Genomic DNA, 15,833 nt, shown 5'->3' on the forward strand with positions numbered 1-15,833 from the left:
ACGAGATTAGAAAACGTAGGACAGAAGTGAAAATAGCTAAAAATTATATTCCAACGAACATTATTCATCTCTCGAATGGACCGACTCTGTTACTTTTGTCTCCGAATATAGGTCAGGAAGCGGGATTTCGCGCGCGTCGGCCATGGTTTCTACATTGTAATCGAACGCCGCGACTGAGGACACGCAACATCGAGAAAAAGTATTATATCGCTGAGAGCGAGCAACAAAAGCGCCGTGACAATGGCGTGGAAAAACATTTGCTATTACCTCATCTCGGTTAGCTTAATTTATTCGCGACGTTGTTTTTGGATAAGTCATTACGAAATCGATTGCGAAAGAGTACCGTTCGATTTTGTTTCTTTCCTATTCGATATTCGCAGCGCGTGCCAGCGCGGAAACTGCGCGAGCCAGGTTATCGATCTGTTCCACTATAAATCTTTTCAAAAATAAATGCCCGCGGACGTTAATATAGCTGTTAATTTCTGCTCGTAACACATTGCTGCTAATGTCGTTGCGCGATAAATCATTGGGTCACCTCGGTTGATTAAAATCCTCGTGGATTTACGATTAATTACAGACAAGTAGCGATTTCCCGCGAATAAATTTCATATGCTATAATTTCTCGACCGGAGCTCGTCGACGGTCTCGAACAAGATTTTCCAGGTTTGAGACCGAAGTTTTTCTAAAATCGACCCTGTTTTAAGTATCCTATTAAAGTACCGGTATTATTTTCGTCTTTTGGAAACTTTTATCGCCGAGCTGGCGTCGAGTGAAAGATTGCTTTCGGCTTTGACACAGCAACCCCGCAATCGAGTTCGGGGGTCGAATAAAAACCGGAGAACAACGGTAAGCACGTTTTTCCGCGTAAAGTGACATGGTTTAAAGTCGAAATTAATGCGGCGAGGGCGAACGGTCCCGGTAACAGGGTCAATTCTAAAAATCGCTCGACGCAATGACCATTTCACGGCGGAACGTGGGGGCGGAACAAAGGGTGCCAAATATCAACGGGTGAGCATTGCCATGTGGACCGGGAATAGGGTTTTACACCAGATATAATCGTAATAATTTCGAGGCAGGGTGACAGCGACCTCGCCTGTTCGGGGGAACCCTCCAATATTTTTAGCTGCAGGTTCACGGGCAATTGTATTTTCTTCTGTTCGGGGCGAATATCGTCGAGTGATACATCGTTCGCTGGTCGTAACGAGACTAAACGGCTTTCGCGCGAAACGAAGTCTATGACGAATTCTGATTAAAACGGTGGCACCGATAATCGAGTTCCAGCGTGCCGGATCAATTTCGAGCTTTCCCCGAATGATACCGATTATGATCGCTTTCTATTCGGTCCGTTTCTCGTCCATCGGCCATGGCGTCGCTCGTCTTTCGTGGATCGCTGATCTCACCGTCGAATCGACAGCGTCAACCTGTATCGAGAAGCTCGGATAAACTTCTCACGCTTTAACAACCGCACCTGCCTAGCGATACCCGTGTCTATCCAGTGATGGATGGACCAGTCCTTAGCCCCGAGTCGCTGGGGGGTCCGATCGTTTCTATCTCAAAGTCCGTAGTCGCGCGTACTCTTGTTAGGTGACAAAGGGTTACCGTTGGTCTTTGAACTGCATCGTAACAGTTTCTATATCGTTCTTGTCCCGAGTCTCGAGCTTCGAGAAGCGTTCAGAGACAATTGCGAGTTAGGGATTTAAAATTCGTCGGCATGGCGGTCACGGCGTCGAGCGCGTACAAAATTGGCGAGATATCCAGCGGGTATGAGTCGACGCCGGCGGCGGCGGTGGCGGCGGACCCACATCCATCAAGGCGGCCCACAAGCGGACCATTATTGCGGGCTTTCTGCCGTAATTGAATTTAAGCACGAGCGAAGATATTATTTAACTAATTAGGCACAAAGGGCGCGTTCACGGCGGGCCAATCGCGATTGCTCATCGCGCGCATATACGCGGACACTGGTGGGAGGCTGAGAGACAGCAGTAAAGAGAAGAGAAGAGAGACTGCTCGTCGATGGAGAGGGAACGACAGCAGGGGGCAGAAGCCGTTTGTTTTAAAACAGCCGGTCGTTGACGCGTCGCTGGACGGCGATTCGTTATTCCGACGTTGGCCGCCCGCCGCGGGAAAAACGATGGGTCTCGTCTCTCTTTCTCCCATTCTCCCCATATCTTTCACTTAGTTCGATCCAAAGAAAAAGAATGCCCCGTGGACCTCTAAGCTATCGAGGCTAAAGGTTTAACGATGCGTCCAGCGTATGTATAACTGTAGCTGCAGATCGCAATAGAATCATGGCAACGATCTATCAGCTCGTTTGTTGGTGTTCGCAGGTATTACGAAACCGGTAGCTTCAAGGCGGGCGTCATAGGCGGTTCCAAGCCGAAAGTAGCGACGCCGCCGGTCGTCGAGGCGATCGCCAACTACAAGAGGGACAATCCGACGATGTTTGCTTGGGAGATCAGGGACAGACTGCTCGCCGAAGGTATTTGCACACAGGACAACGTGCCATCCGTCTCCTCCATCAATCGGTGAGTTAACGTATCTTTTTACATGCGATCTACGCAAATTTTACAACTTGGCTACCTATAGCGTGTTACAAGTAGAAACTAATAGATACTCGATCGATCGTTGCTTTTCCTCAACGCGTTAATCGACGACATGAACGAAACAACGAAATCTATCGTCCAAAACGGTCAAAGAAATGAAGGGTTCGAGGCATATGGTTCCGCCCATCGCCGATGGGACCGATTAGTTATCCAGAACTGGCGTCGAAGCGCGAACGCACCCCCGAAACCTGCATCGAGATAAGTGTACAGCCGGCACTTCACCCCGATCCTATTGACCTTTCGCAGGTTCCTTCGGGAATGGGCCGATTAATTCAAGTGTTTTTACGTCGCCCGGTAGATCGAGCAGGCGGGAAGAGAGAGAAGGGTAGCCGGTATGGCTAGAACACGAGTATCCACGGTAAAGGGATGCCCTACGAAACAGGGAGTGAGCTCCCATGAGACGGCATTACAGCGTATCAGCACCGCACAAACTGAACGAGTGGATCCCCTTTTAGAGCAACGGAAAAGCCAGCGCGAGACAGAATCGAAAGGAGAGAGAGGAGGGAAAGCTAGAGACCACCGGGGCACCATTGATCGGCACACATATGTCCCGAGATTTAATCAGTCGCTACTTAAGACCTTATCTCCCGCTTTATCCGACGTTCCCTGTACGCACCTACTTCATAGTTCCTCCCCCTTTCCATCTCGGTCCCTACAGGCCGCAGGCCTGATAATGTAATCGAGCGTAATGTGGATCGAATTGCCTGCAAGTGAAATCCACTAACGCGATTTCCGTCGGCCACGGGCGTTAATGGAAACGCACGCAAATCAGTTAGCCCGTGCACATTAGGCGGAAGTGTTACGCGCAACGATTTCGATCTTCGACAGGCGGAGTGTCTCCGATTCCTCGACGGGCCGCGTTTTTACGCGTTCTCTCGATTTGCGTACTTGTACGTTCCAATTGAAAACGTTCCTCGTTTGTAAGCAAAAGTCGCGGTAGCAATCTACTTCATGTCGCACGACTCCGTGTCGTTCGTCGACGTTCGAGAACGATCTCTGACTTTCGTCGCGCGCATATTTCCGTCGCGTCGTTTCGCGAGGACGACGTCGAATGGTGTCGTCATAGCCACAGCAGCGTGAAAGGTGGACGTACGTAGGTGCAGGAATTGCTTTCTGGTCGAGGTTTTCGACGTGTCTAGGATTGCAGCGGAGGGTGCGGTAGTGGCTTGTTGCTCGAGCGACTCCTCCACCTTCTCTTGCCTCTCCGAAAGCCTTCCCTCGGTCTCTCCATCCGCCTTCTCCTTTTCCTCCTTGCCCGTATCCCCCGACCGAAGGCCCAGATGGCGGGTATTGATCTGAATCCGGAGAACAGATCGCCTGGAAAAACTTACCCCGCCGATACTTACCTACCTTACCTCGCTATCTACATGCGCACCCGTCCAACCTGGCTTCACCCACTCACGTACACCGAACCCGCAACCTTCCGCCCTCTCTACGTGTAGGTAAACGTATTTCCGCTCGTCGAGCAATGGATAGAGATGCGCGCGCGATGCTCCGCTGCCTGAAAAGTACTACACCGGGAAACGTGACCGCCCTTTAAGTGATTGTTCACGCCGATTGATCGCGGGAGGATCGACCGCGTGCTCCTGGATTACGATGCCTCGAGATAATCGACCATTTTGCAACAGCTGCCGAAGAAACATCGACCTGGTGAGATCTCGAGACAAAAGGATACCAATGTAAAGGGCAATTGCAATTGGAGCATCGTTATCTTTGGTAAAGCAGCACAGATGTAACCAAAAAGGATACGGCGCGTTATCGAGCGAGATTTCTCCGCGGTAACAGAAACCGGGAATATCAGCGGTCTGGCCACGACCACGCCGGGATTTCTCCCATTACGAGCGTGTCTCGGTTTTTCTAGCTTCGGGCTAGCTTTCGTACGGAGAAATAATGATACGGCTAATATAATGTATTGTCCCGCTTCGCCGGGGCACTTCGAAATAGGACCGTCTGCAAAGGAGAGACAGAAGCGGAGAGAAAGGAACCGAGACGGTGGTATATATCGGTGCGGTGAAAAAGCGGACGAGGAGAGCGAAATAATGGAGTGGCTTTCGCGAAAAATAACAGTTATATATCCTGAGTATGAAGCGGGTTCGAGGAGAGTAGAAAAACAGACGAAAAACGGGAGTAAGATGGGACGCTAACTGTTCGGGGATTGTTTCTGGTTTGGTAAATCAACGCCGAGCTAACCCTTTTTCCTTTCCGACCTCTTTTCGCGTCCTTTATCGGAACTCGTCAAACTCGTCTGACGGCTCGCTTGTTTCATAGCTTCCTCTACGGCTCGCGCGCTGGGAAATAAACATTGGAGAAGTCTCGCTACAAGAAAATGCTCGATTTGCATAGGAAGTATCGAGAAGCTGAACAAGGTTCCAATCGGAGGACTTGATCGAAGGATCGATGACACGGACGATGAAACTTCGAAGTAACCGATTGTTATACCAATCGAAGTACATACTTGCATGTGATCTTGAAACCTAAACTCGATCAAAACGAACAAATCCTCCAACGATTTCTCTTCTCGAAGCAAGCGTTCGATTAGCAAAGAAGGACGGAAATGTTAGCGTTATTTGACGCGAAAGTTAACCGAAGAAAAGCGAAGCTAAGGAGGCTAGAGAAGTAGAAAATAAGAAGGGAGGAATTGCCGATGATACCGCGTCGGATTTCGGGAGGAAATATTGATAGGCTCGGGTACGGGTGCGGAGTCACGGTCGAGTAGACGGCTCTCATTCGAGGTCTATCTTGCACGTACACAAACTCAGCCAAGGCACCGCTTTACTCTCTGGTTCCAGCCTCTCCTTCTCTTTCCGTTCCTCCCCGAATCTCGTCGGCACTCCTCGTCGTTCCTCCTTGGTCGGAGAAGTCTCAGGGGCAGATCGATAAGGAGCGAGGTTCGCCCGAGGGCTTTACGCCGGGTTCACAGCTTCCTTCTTCTCGTTTCCTCGACGCAACCCCCGACGTTACGCTCTCGCGTGTGCCTCGCGTTCGCCCTATCTTGCGGCTTCGATCGAATGGATACCGAATCGGGGCTAAGGGAAGACGACTCCCTTCGCTTCCTGTGTCGTTCCCGCTCGCGGATGCTTCCTCCCGCGTGGCCAACGCTGTCTCGAACGATGGTTTTCCAGCCAACCATCGAACAGCAGCGTCGCGAATTTTATCGTCGTAGATCGGCGACGTTTCTGTTACTCGAAATCGTTCGACTCGACGCGATTCATCATCTTCTCCCCGTAACTTTAATTCGACGTAATGACCAACGAAGGCAACAACAGTTGGTAGGAAATCTGTCGCGTCGAGTCTCGATGGAATTGTATCAATCTGTCATCGCTCTCTCCGATGAGCAGCAACGCGCCACTCTACTTTCGCTGCTATCGTACGGGTCAATCTCCCGTGGAGGCGCACCAGGGTCTGCTTTGCTCTCCATTACTTCCATATCATTTCGCACCCCCGGAACCTCCAAGTGCCGAGAGCGGCGCAGGAGCAGCCGAGCCATATGGCCGGCTGTTCCTCCGCGACGACGGAGACAAGGGTGGCCAATAGGATGGCTGCTACTTTCATGCCACTTTCGGCTTTCCGCTCGGCGTCACTGGTATCTCTCCCTGTTCATCTTTCGGTTATTAAATTACATCCCCATAAATAACGCCTGCCTACCCGACTGTCTTATTTACCATTCCATCGACTCCGCGGAAAGAGAAACCCTCCTCTCCGTGGCGGACGAATCGGTATTCGTCGCGCGTTCCACGGGGATGAGAAGAGACAACCTCCTGGTCTCTCTTCTTTCCTCGCGATAGACATATCTCATAGACGACCACGTACAGTTCCGTGTCCTCTGTCTACGCGAAACATTTCTACGAGAAAAGGAAAAAATCACGATGACGAAACGCGTAACCGTCGCAAAAATTCGTGTTCGGAGAAACTTGGAACAAAATTCTCAAGCTCCGGCGAAACGACGCGATACGAGTACGGCGAGATGAAAGCGAGAATAAAGTACCGCGGTGTTCCAGTGGTGGTTAAAAGGTGCACACGCGGTTGGAGGAAAACAATATGGTGCACCGTGCCGCTGAAGTTTCGTTAAAGCAGCCATATTTGCAGAACGAGCAAGAGAGAGCGGACAGACCCCTCCTACCTTACTCGAAAGCACCCTCGGGGTTGGGCGGAGGATACGGCGATGACGCTCCACGTTGGGAGCGGCGACGGTGGCGGCTGTGGCGGCGGCGCGTATCCATAACCGTCCTTTGTCTGGATAACGCAATTATTACCGCGTTTCATCATACCCCCTCTCGGCCGAAATTAGCCTCAAATGAAGTTACAATTACCGATCCTCCGCGTCCCCGTCGGCGAACGAAGGGAAACGATACGGGAGAGGGTGGGAGACTTCAGGGGTTGAACATCGATGCCGACGACGAGCAGGACGACGACAACCGCAACAATGACGGGGAAGACAACGATGAGGACGACCGTGCCGGCCGAGATACGCAATCCAGGTTGCCGTGGAAACGTCAGAGGACAGACGGAACCGCAATGAAACCGGATGGCCGCCTACTCTGCCAGCCCATAATGCTTCGTCCCCTTTTGTTCTTGGCCGAGAGCTGGAATACCAAAGTTACTTGGGCACTGCACCGTCAAAATTGTCCCACCGGACGGCGACAACCGTCGATGCTCGCTCGCGAACCTTTGGAAAGGATCTTTCTCATGGTTACGTACTCGCACGAAAATGGAACATCCGCCTCCGCGATAATTTCGACGGTCCCGTACGAATCGGTTCAAAGGAAGATCGTCCAAGACCGAAACTCTCTCCTCTTTTTAGCAACTCGTTCCCGTGATTGTTCCGTGTTCTCGATTCATTCGAGCAAGGACCATGTTTGCGAACGACGCGTGGAATCGTGAACACGCGAACCAGACGAATTTCGAGAAAATATGACGACGCCCTAAGCGAAAACACCGTCCTCTTATAATATCTAATAGTTCCTACAGCGGTAAAACGAACATCTACCATGACTGATGCGAAGACTATCGCAATGTCGATATTGCTAACAAGGAAGAGATGAAATTCCTACGCGGCGCGCGATGACTCGCGGAAATAGGCGTTTAATAGCCTGATGACGCCGATGATTGACAGTTAATGAAGCGTCGAATATTCGAAGATTAATCGACGATTTGCAATGAAGTAATTACAGAGAAGTTTAATCGAATATTATTGTACAGCGCACGGCTAACGTAATGTGCCTAGTAATCGAGCATGGCGCAAAATGGCGACGTCAGCCGCCGGGGTTATCGTCCAGGAGCCGACGGTTCGCCACACGTAATCGCGTAACTGCACGGTCTCGAATTGTAAAAATCCCTGTACCGCTTCGAATCTATTAATTAAGTCAACAAATGGATTACTGCGAAAGTATGAATTCGCTGTGATGTACCAACAAACACGTTAGGGCTCCCTGCTTCGAAATCAGCGCAACACGATCCCTGACATTTGCATCCGAATGTAAATTACCGTAAGCAAAGGCCGCAAGAATTTGAAGGATCGACAGCTCCGCTTAGGTATCGTTTTCGCGACGCTCGTACGCATAAATCCCCGAGTTTCGAAACGCATAATAGCATGTAGATAGACCGAATCCTCTTGACTCGGCTCGAGGGGCGAGAGGTGTCGGCATAGACGATATATTATAAATCGTGTGTTACATTGTGCTTAGAGGATCCTCGTGACTGTTGACTCGCCGGTATCATTGTTGGGAGAGCGCCTTTTGTTGCCCGTACTCCAGCCATCGCAAACAAACACACAAACACGTTCTCGGTGAGCGATCTGAGCGTGAACGTAGCGCACGGATACGATGCTTTGGGACGATGGTTGGCCGTAGGTACGGTGTCGCAGTTAATATAGTTGTGTGTACGGAGCAGGCAGCTGCTGTTTGACAATGCGAACTACGTCCCCGGATATAATAATATACTCGTCCCTTGGTACGAGAGGGGGACACTTCATCAAAATGACTAGGATGCGGTACTGGGGTGTCGTACAGCGTAGCTCTGCTTTAATTCATCCCATACCTGGCCGTCTACGGTGCACGGGGCGTATCCTCGAGGTCTGACAAAACCTTGGAGACTATGATGTCATTCTTACGAGTCTCGAACTACCCACCGTTTGTTTTCTATTGGACTAACGTCAAAGAGAAGACTTTGTAATCCTTGACGAAGCGACCCTTCCTCGATTCTTTGACGATCAAGATTCGCACGTATGGAAGGAAGTCCGGAAAAATACTTAACAACGATGCGGGAAGACAACACTGGCAACAGAAACGGTAAACCCCGTATCCTCGAGAGTAGCTTTTGTTCAAGAATCACACCGTACTACACCGAAAAGTGGCGAGTACAGCACGCTCCGGGGTATATTACAGCCTCTCGAGAGGTGGTGGAATATCAGGATACACCTTTTCCAGCCATTGTGTGGCACTGAAGGGCGTACAATGGCCGTGGACCGAGTCCCGTATTGTGTCTACAGCCCGACGGAATAGTTCTGCGACTCTCTCGCGCGTTCTGACCCTCTTTCTCTCCTCTCTGCCCCTGCTACCATTTCCATCTTGCCTCTCTTTCCTTGACTCCGCGTTAAAGAGAAAACGGATCCCCCGTTCCGATGCTGTACGGTCGAAGCATCTGCCTCGAGACCGCTAAATCCTCGAAAGTCACCTGAAATCCCCCGCGATCCTCTCCGGGATATAAATGGGGCGTAATAACTTTAAAGTCCACGTTAGCGCCGCGAACGAACAGGCTTAACGCGTCTTTGAAATCGTAATCGAGCTAGGGGATCGTCTCTCGACTACGGATCTGTTGAGAGCGCGTAGCCAATTTTTAGCGCGAGAGTCCTCTATGAGAACTAGATCGTTCGGAAATAGGCCAGCAAAGATAATTATCGAAACGACTTTTTCGATAGCCGAAGGGAAAAGCCTGGTATTAAACCCTGAGAAATTAACCTCGATCCGTGGCAGAAAATTTAAGTCCGCCCAGTCACCAACCCCCGACGACGGGGAACCTGTCAGAGGGTGGCAGAGGCCGGGAGAAGTGGCGGCTCTACCAGCGAAATGCGATAAAGTTGGCGTAGAGGTAATTTGAGTATAAAGTTTTATTCGCAATAATTTAGCCGCGCGTAGGAACGGGGGCTTGGTGGAGTGTAAGAGCGTGGGGGCGGGGAACGGGAGGCGGTTCAGAGGTGCTCGTCCCCTCGGGAAGCGTGCAGGACCGCGGGTCATATATTTGATGGGATACTTGGCATAAAGTCGCGCATAAAAGTAATGCCAACATTAAAGTTTGTGGTTCCAGAGCCGTGGCACAGCTGAACTCATCCTCCGCCGTCGTACCAACTATTCTGATCCTACTCTCGGAACGTCGTTGGGTCGCGTATGACTTTACGTTGGTTCCGAGAACCTACGAGTCGAGGGAGTATCTTAAGCTATCGACCACGAATATTCCTACCCTTTGTCGTACTACGATGGCGATGCCCAGACTCAAAGAATTTCGGTAGAAACCGCCTTTGCGAGCATTCTACTGCCGCGATTCTTTTCGCCGATGTTGAAACTCGAGTCCGAAAGTCGTTGGAAGGTGTCAAGTAATAATTGTCCACCTATTTTCTCGATGGTGTTGTTAAAGGTATCGGAACGACATCCACACGCTTAAAACGAAAGCCGAGGAAAGTTGACTTGAAGGGATTGGAGGGTCGGCGGCACTTCAGGGTAGATAGTAGAGCAGTTTAGTTCAGGAGTGGCCGTTGGGGAACGATCCGATGGCGCCATGGGAGGCATAGCTTCTTCCCACGTGGCACCCTCGACACGCTCTACCCTCATAATTCTGTTCAGCCTTCCTCCAGGCGCCACCTCTGGTTTCTCCAAGGCGTTCCGACCGTGAGAGCGACGGAGAACCCGAAGGGAACCCACGGATAGACGGAGAGAAATTCCTCTTCTTGCTTCCACGAAGGATTGGCGAGGTTCCGCACCCCCCACCCCCCACCCCGTGAATGGAAACCGCCATGTGATTTTCCAGCAGCGACAGTTTCACCCTCTTTCTGTTTGACAGCGAAGTCGCGAAGCCGCAATAAAGCTTGGAAGCGTTGCACGATGCTCGACGAGGGAATATCGGAATACGTAACGTCTATGTACGATTATAAAATCTACACTTTGGAAAGCAGTTTTTCCATCGATGCATCCTCTCTCGAAGGAGGAGTCGAACAGAAAGCGTTCGGTATAAATTTCGCCACGGCGGAGTTACATAAATCATGCAACGTGTTGCACCGAGCCGCTAACGGTCGTTAATACTTATAAATGCATCGATAACGAACAACCGCGTCGAACGCGATGCTAATTAGAAGACAGAAACGGCGCTCGGTCGATGAATTTGAACGAAAAGCTACCGTTTATTCGGCACTCGAAACACGCGGTGTGGCAACGGTTCGCGGCATCTGTGCACCGATAAAATCTGCACCTGTTGTACGGACACTCTCTTTTAGCGTCGTTGCGCTTATTAGATCGTCGATCGTGCTCGTTATGCCGTGGCTGAGGCCGTCACGTTTTAACGCGTATCGTGGACGCCACGCGTCCGATTTTCATCGTATGGTTATGCATTTCCCTCGAGCAAATTCGAACGCCTTCGACGATAGATAAATCGAGACTAATTTAACATTGTATTATCGACAAAGTTTATTCTAGAGAAAGTATTAAACGAAGAACATTGAAATGCTCCAGATAAAAATGTTGAAACCACGAGCCGATACATCTCGAGAGGGTTGACGCGAGTTTCGCTAGAACCCCGACGCCTCCGGCTCTCGACGATTTAGGATCCTCTGTATCCAACCACCACAGAGTCTAACCCTGATAAGGATCGTTGCTAATTGTTGCGAATTGGCGAAGGTGGCGAACGAGCCAGGGAGATCGGGCAACAGGTGTCATCTGATTGATCGCCGTAGCTTGCACCCCCACGATTACCTAGCCCGCAAACATCCACGACAGAAACGAAGGACTTGACGTCGATCCGTTACGCGGGGGTTCGTCCCGATGCGTAACCACTGACCTATCGCTCGTGAAAATGAAGACAAACGAGGATAGTAAAACGCCGCGAGAACGAGCGAGACTTCGTTAAGGCTGCTCCATGTCTGCGGGGCTCTCCTCGATGCGATTATGATACGCCACCGTTCCGCAGAGTCACGTTGCCGTTCCATATCGATGGTGGAGGCGCTCCGATGGCTCTGCCCGGAACAATGGCGAACAACATACGTGCGTACACGCATCGTACGACTGGCGCGAGAGTGCCTGTGCTGGTGCACGTTTCAGTGCGTATGAAACGTGGTAGCCACGGGAGGAATGAGTGTGCTCGAACCGACCCGCGTAATCGTAATTAATCATCCAGTAAGCCGGTGACTAGGAGATCGGTGTCTGGTAATCCTAGTTATGGTTAGAAGAATCTGTACAGGATCATTTGTTATGTAGCGTTCGTCAGTTGCGACGCAGACCAAACGACGACTCTGAAAATAAGAACTCCAATAAATTTTGTAAAGCATGTTTAAATTCGATTAGAAATTCCTGCTTAAATGCAGCCTTCTCTATCCTACGAGTCACGTTCGCGACGCGCGTGTAATTTATTTTTCTCCGCGATGGAATATACGTTTGACACCGCGGACACTGGATCCGTCGCGGTCTTTTTTAACGGGGCTAGAAACTCTATACGCCGTGATCTATTGTCCGCAGAATCGTGAGGAACAAAGCGGCGGAGAAGGCGAAACACGCGCATCAGCAACAGCAGGCGCAGCAGCAGCAAGGTCAGCAACAAGGTCAGCCAGGATCAGGTGGTTCCGTGTCGGTGATAGCCCATGCACCTGCAACGGCAGCGGGTCACCCCGCGGCGACCGCTCCCAACGCTTACAGCATCAGCGGCATCTTGGGAATCCCAGCGCACCATCAGGACCCGAACGGCAACAGCATCAAGAGAAAACGTTCCGAAGACGGTGAGTCATTGAATTCTTCGTGTCGATGATCTCCCGACCCGCGATAACTCTTTCGCTACTCCTTGATCGCCGCCGATTACTCTCTCGATCGGGGACTCGCGATCCGATGGCCGTCTAGAAGCGTCGCGCCAAATCGCGTCGTGTCAAACGGATGGCGACCTGAAAATGGGAGGACATTTCGCGCGACGGGTCGAACAAAAAAAGATCCGTGTACTTATGTAAACCGGAGATCGGATCGCAAGCCATCGCGTCTACATTTCACTCGCGATAGCTCGCGGCGTTATATAAGGCGAAGCAAGAAACGAGATATCACTTGTTAGATCGTCGTTACACCCGAGTAAATCGGCACGATTTTCGCTGGTTCGCGCGAGAAGATTCAAGAACAATGGAGAAGTCGAGCGGTTTCGCGAAAAGCGAGGAAATGGCGCCCCTGATTAGGGTACCCGAGCCATCCTGTCGAATTCGCGAGGTCGCGTTGTCTTCACCCCTGCCGAAACTTGGAATTTTGATCGTTCCATTTAGATTGAAACAAAAGAGCTGGTAGATGATTATCGTCCGAAGAAAGTCGCGAGGGTATCCGTTTACGAGGGTATCATTGTTTCAAAGCTATGCGGATCTCGGTTGGGAAAGCTATCGCAACGAGCAGCGAACGTTAGTTATCTCTATTAATCGGCGATTATTTTGTTTGCCAGCAATCGAGCGATTTTGTTCTCCTCTTGCCACGATCCGGCCAAGATTAGCTACACGCGCGACAAGGTTATCGGTCAAATGTCGAGCAGCACGTGCTCCGATTCATTCTGCTGTCATTGCGTGAATAACGCGTCCCGAAATATTCTCGGCACGTGTCGCGTACACGTGACCGACGTTGCTCGAACCAAGAGAGAAACTTCGGAGCTACGTTTCGGACGCGTTCGCCAAACTTCGAGCGATTCGCTATTAATTTTTCGAGGTGCGAATGGACCGCGAACGAACGACTCGTTTTCACCCGGAGCGAATCGCGCGACGCGTTCCTCGCCACGCTTTTGTTCTGCGCCGTCAGGTCCTCGGTGCGTAACTAACCATTGCTTCGAGACTAAATTCGTATCGACGTTGGTTGAAATTCGGATGTTTAGTTAACGACGATAAATGATCGTAACGAGACACGCTGCGCGTCGAAAGTCGAGCCACGTACGATTGGGTATTCTCGCGATTTTCGCGATAAAAAAGGAAACGGTCCGTGGAACGCGACCTCGATCAAAGTCCCACGAATGCGTTTTGCGTCGAGCTGTGTATCGATTCGTATGTACTCGCGCAGCGAGCGGTCCGGTGCCGATGGTACACGAGTAATTCGATATAATCGGATTATGAGAGCGGCGATATGCGGTCGCAAAAGTGGCCGCATCCGCGGCGAAAGCACTCAGCGTTTTGCGGCTGCGGAGGGTACGCGTATTAGATTATAAACTTCACAGACCACAGCAGCTTCTATCTCGACCCAACGACACATTACTCTCCCTGTCCTCCTGGGAGATCATCGATGTATCCGCGCGCACCTTTTAACTGGATGGAATTTCAACGAGCGAGCCGATGACTTGTCGCGCGAACGCGGTCAACGGCGACCGCGCGATGCGTGTTACTGGACGCGAAGAGAAATTTGACGAAAAAAGCATAGACAGGAATTTAGTTTTTCTGAAGCGAGCACTCTTACGCGGGAGACCGCAAGTTTGTCTTTTTTACCTCTGTCGGAATGCAGCAAATTGATATCACGCGACGCTCCGTTTACGGGCATCGTCGATCTATTTACGCGTGCAAGCCGCGAAGGACGAACCGAGTACGCGAATATCCAAGGAATCATCCGAGTACATCGGCCCTGTTATTTATGTGCTCCGTACGGGATCTAAGACGTCCGAAAATCGAAGAATCCCCGGGGCTTGTTACGAATTTACGAAGAACCTCTCGAGGGAAGCATTGCAATCTATATCGGGGGTTGTTTGTTGTCGCGTTACATCTGCGCGCTTTTGCCCCATGCGGAATCCAAAAGACCGGCGTGTTCCACCCTATATTCGTGGACGTAGGGGACACACCGGGACCAGATTCACCCCAGAGTCCATTATTACCCGTGTATTGTATTGCTTAACATTGACTCAATTGCTTTCGAATAACGCGAACGCTCGCTCGGCGACGCGCGCGGACGTTTTGCCCTCTCGGGCATCAATCGAATTATTCGATTTACTGCTCTTTTCGGGGGGAGGGGTGGGTGGGGTGGGGGGGCGGGGGGGGGGAGAGTGGATAGGGGGAGAAACGCTGACCTTCCTTCCGCCATAACTCACAGCCACTGTCAAATCTGTCGAGGACCAGTGACTGTAATTTCGCAGGACCTACAAGAATTTGCATTAGACAGCATAACGCGTTCGACACGGTTGCGCGGGGGGGAGGGGGGGGGGTGTGTGTGGATCCATCGACTTTTCGACGAATCTGAATCCCTCGCGATCGCCGCTCCTCGATTCGCGCGACAAAAATTGTACGAACGGCTGCGACAAAAGCTCCACGTCGTTATCCGTACGGTCGTTCGATTTCGAATTAACGGATCGGTGTACGTTTTCGATTCCAGTTCTTACCTATTAAACGAACGTACGGACGCGTTCTAAACTCTAATGAAATCTGTGGCGCCAACGTTACGCGAAAACCAGGGCCCGGTGGGTAGATACCAGAGAGCACACGATTAACTCGGCCGATCGAATCGTAAAATTCAAGCAAGTTCATGGAAGCCCACGGTGCCCGGTGTGCGGCGTGTTTGAAACAGGGGTTTTATAGCGGTCCAGGAACAAACCCTGCCGGTCGAATGGTCGGGACCGTCGGCCGGCCAGCCGGACAATCACAACTTGACAGGGAGGTTTAACGAGCCCTATGCTAGGTACTCCACCCATCTACCCTCGGATGGTCATTTAATTATTCGAGATACCCGAACGTTGGACCATCTACCCCCGTCCCGGCCTCGTCCGTTTCCCCCTTCCACTTCTGCTGGCTGGAAACGTTGGTCAGTTTCATCCTTCCTCGTTCGCCGCCCCCGCGCCGCGACCCGCCGCGTCGGCCACTAAAAGGGTATAGCGGTAACCATCCCCCGCCGATGTACCGACACCCGTCCCACGTGCTTGTTTCTATATTAAACCGCTGGGATGGCCGAGAGATAATAAAGACGTATAATGGAATCGAAATTGTTTCTCTATCTATCAATGCCATACACCGTCTATGCGCGAGCCGCGTTCAACCCGTCCGACAGA

The 15,833-nt window shown here is 51.1% G+C and overlaps 1 protein-coding gene across 8 annotated transcripts in view; it reads left to right on the forward strand.

Annotated features, from left to right (window-relative positions):
* The window catches only part of LOC128889402 (paired box protein Pax-5-like), a 114,550-nt gene that overhangs the window by 89,908 nt on the left and 8,809 nt on the right, over nt 1-15,833 (forward strand). For all 8 annotated transcript variants that reach the window (XM_054147017.1, XM_054147010.1, XM_054147011.1 and 5 more), the window contains 2 exons: nt 2,328-2,525; nt 12,320-12,576. In XM_054147017.1, the coding sequence (XP_054002992.1) occupies nt 2,328-2,525; nt 12,320-12,576 (455 nt within the window). The remainder of the gene's footprint in view (nt 1-2,327; nt 2,526-12,319; nt 12,577-15,833) is intronic.

The sequence above is a fragment of the Hylaeus anthracinus genome, unplaced genomic scaffold (genome assembly GCF_026225885.1).
Source record: "Hylaeus anthracinus isolate JK02 unplaced genomic scaffold, UHH_iyHylAnth1.0_haploid 11997, whole genome shotgun sequence".
NCBI lineage: Eukaryota > Metazoa > Arthropoda > Insecta > Hymenoptera > Colletidae > Hylaeus > Hylaeus anthracinus.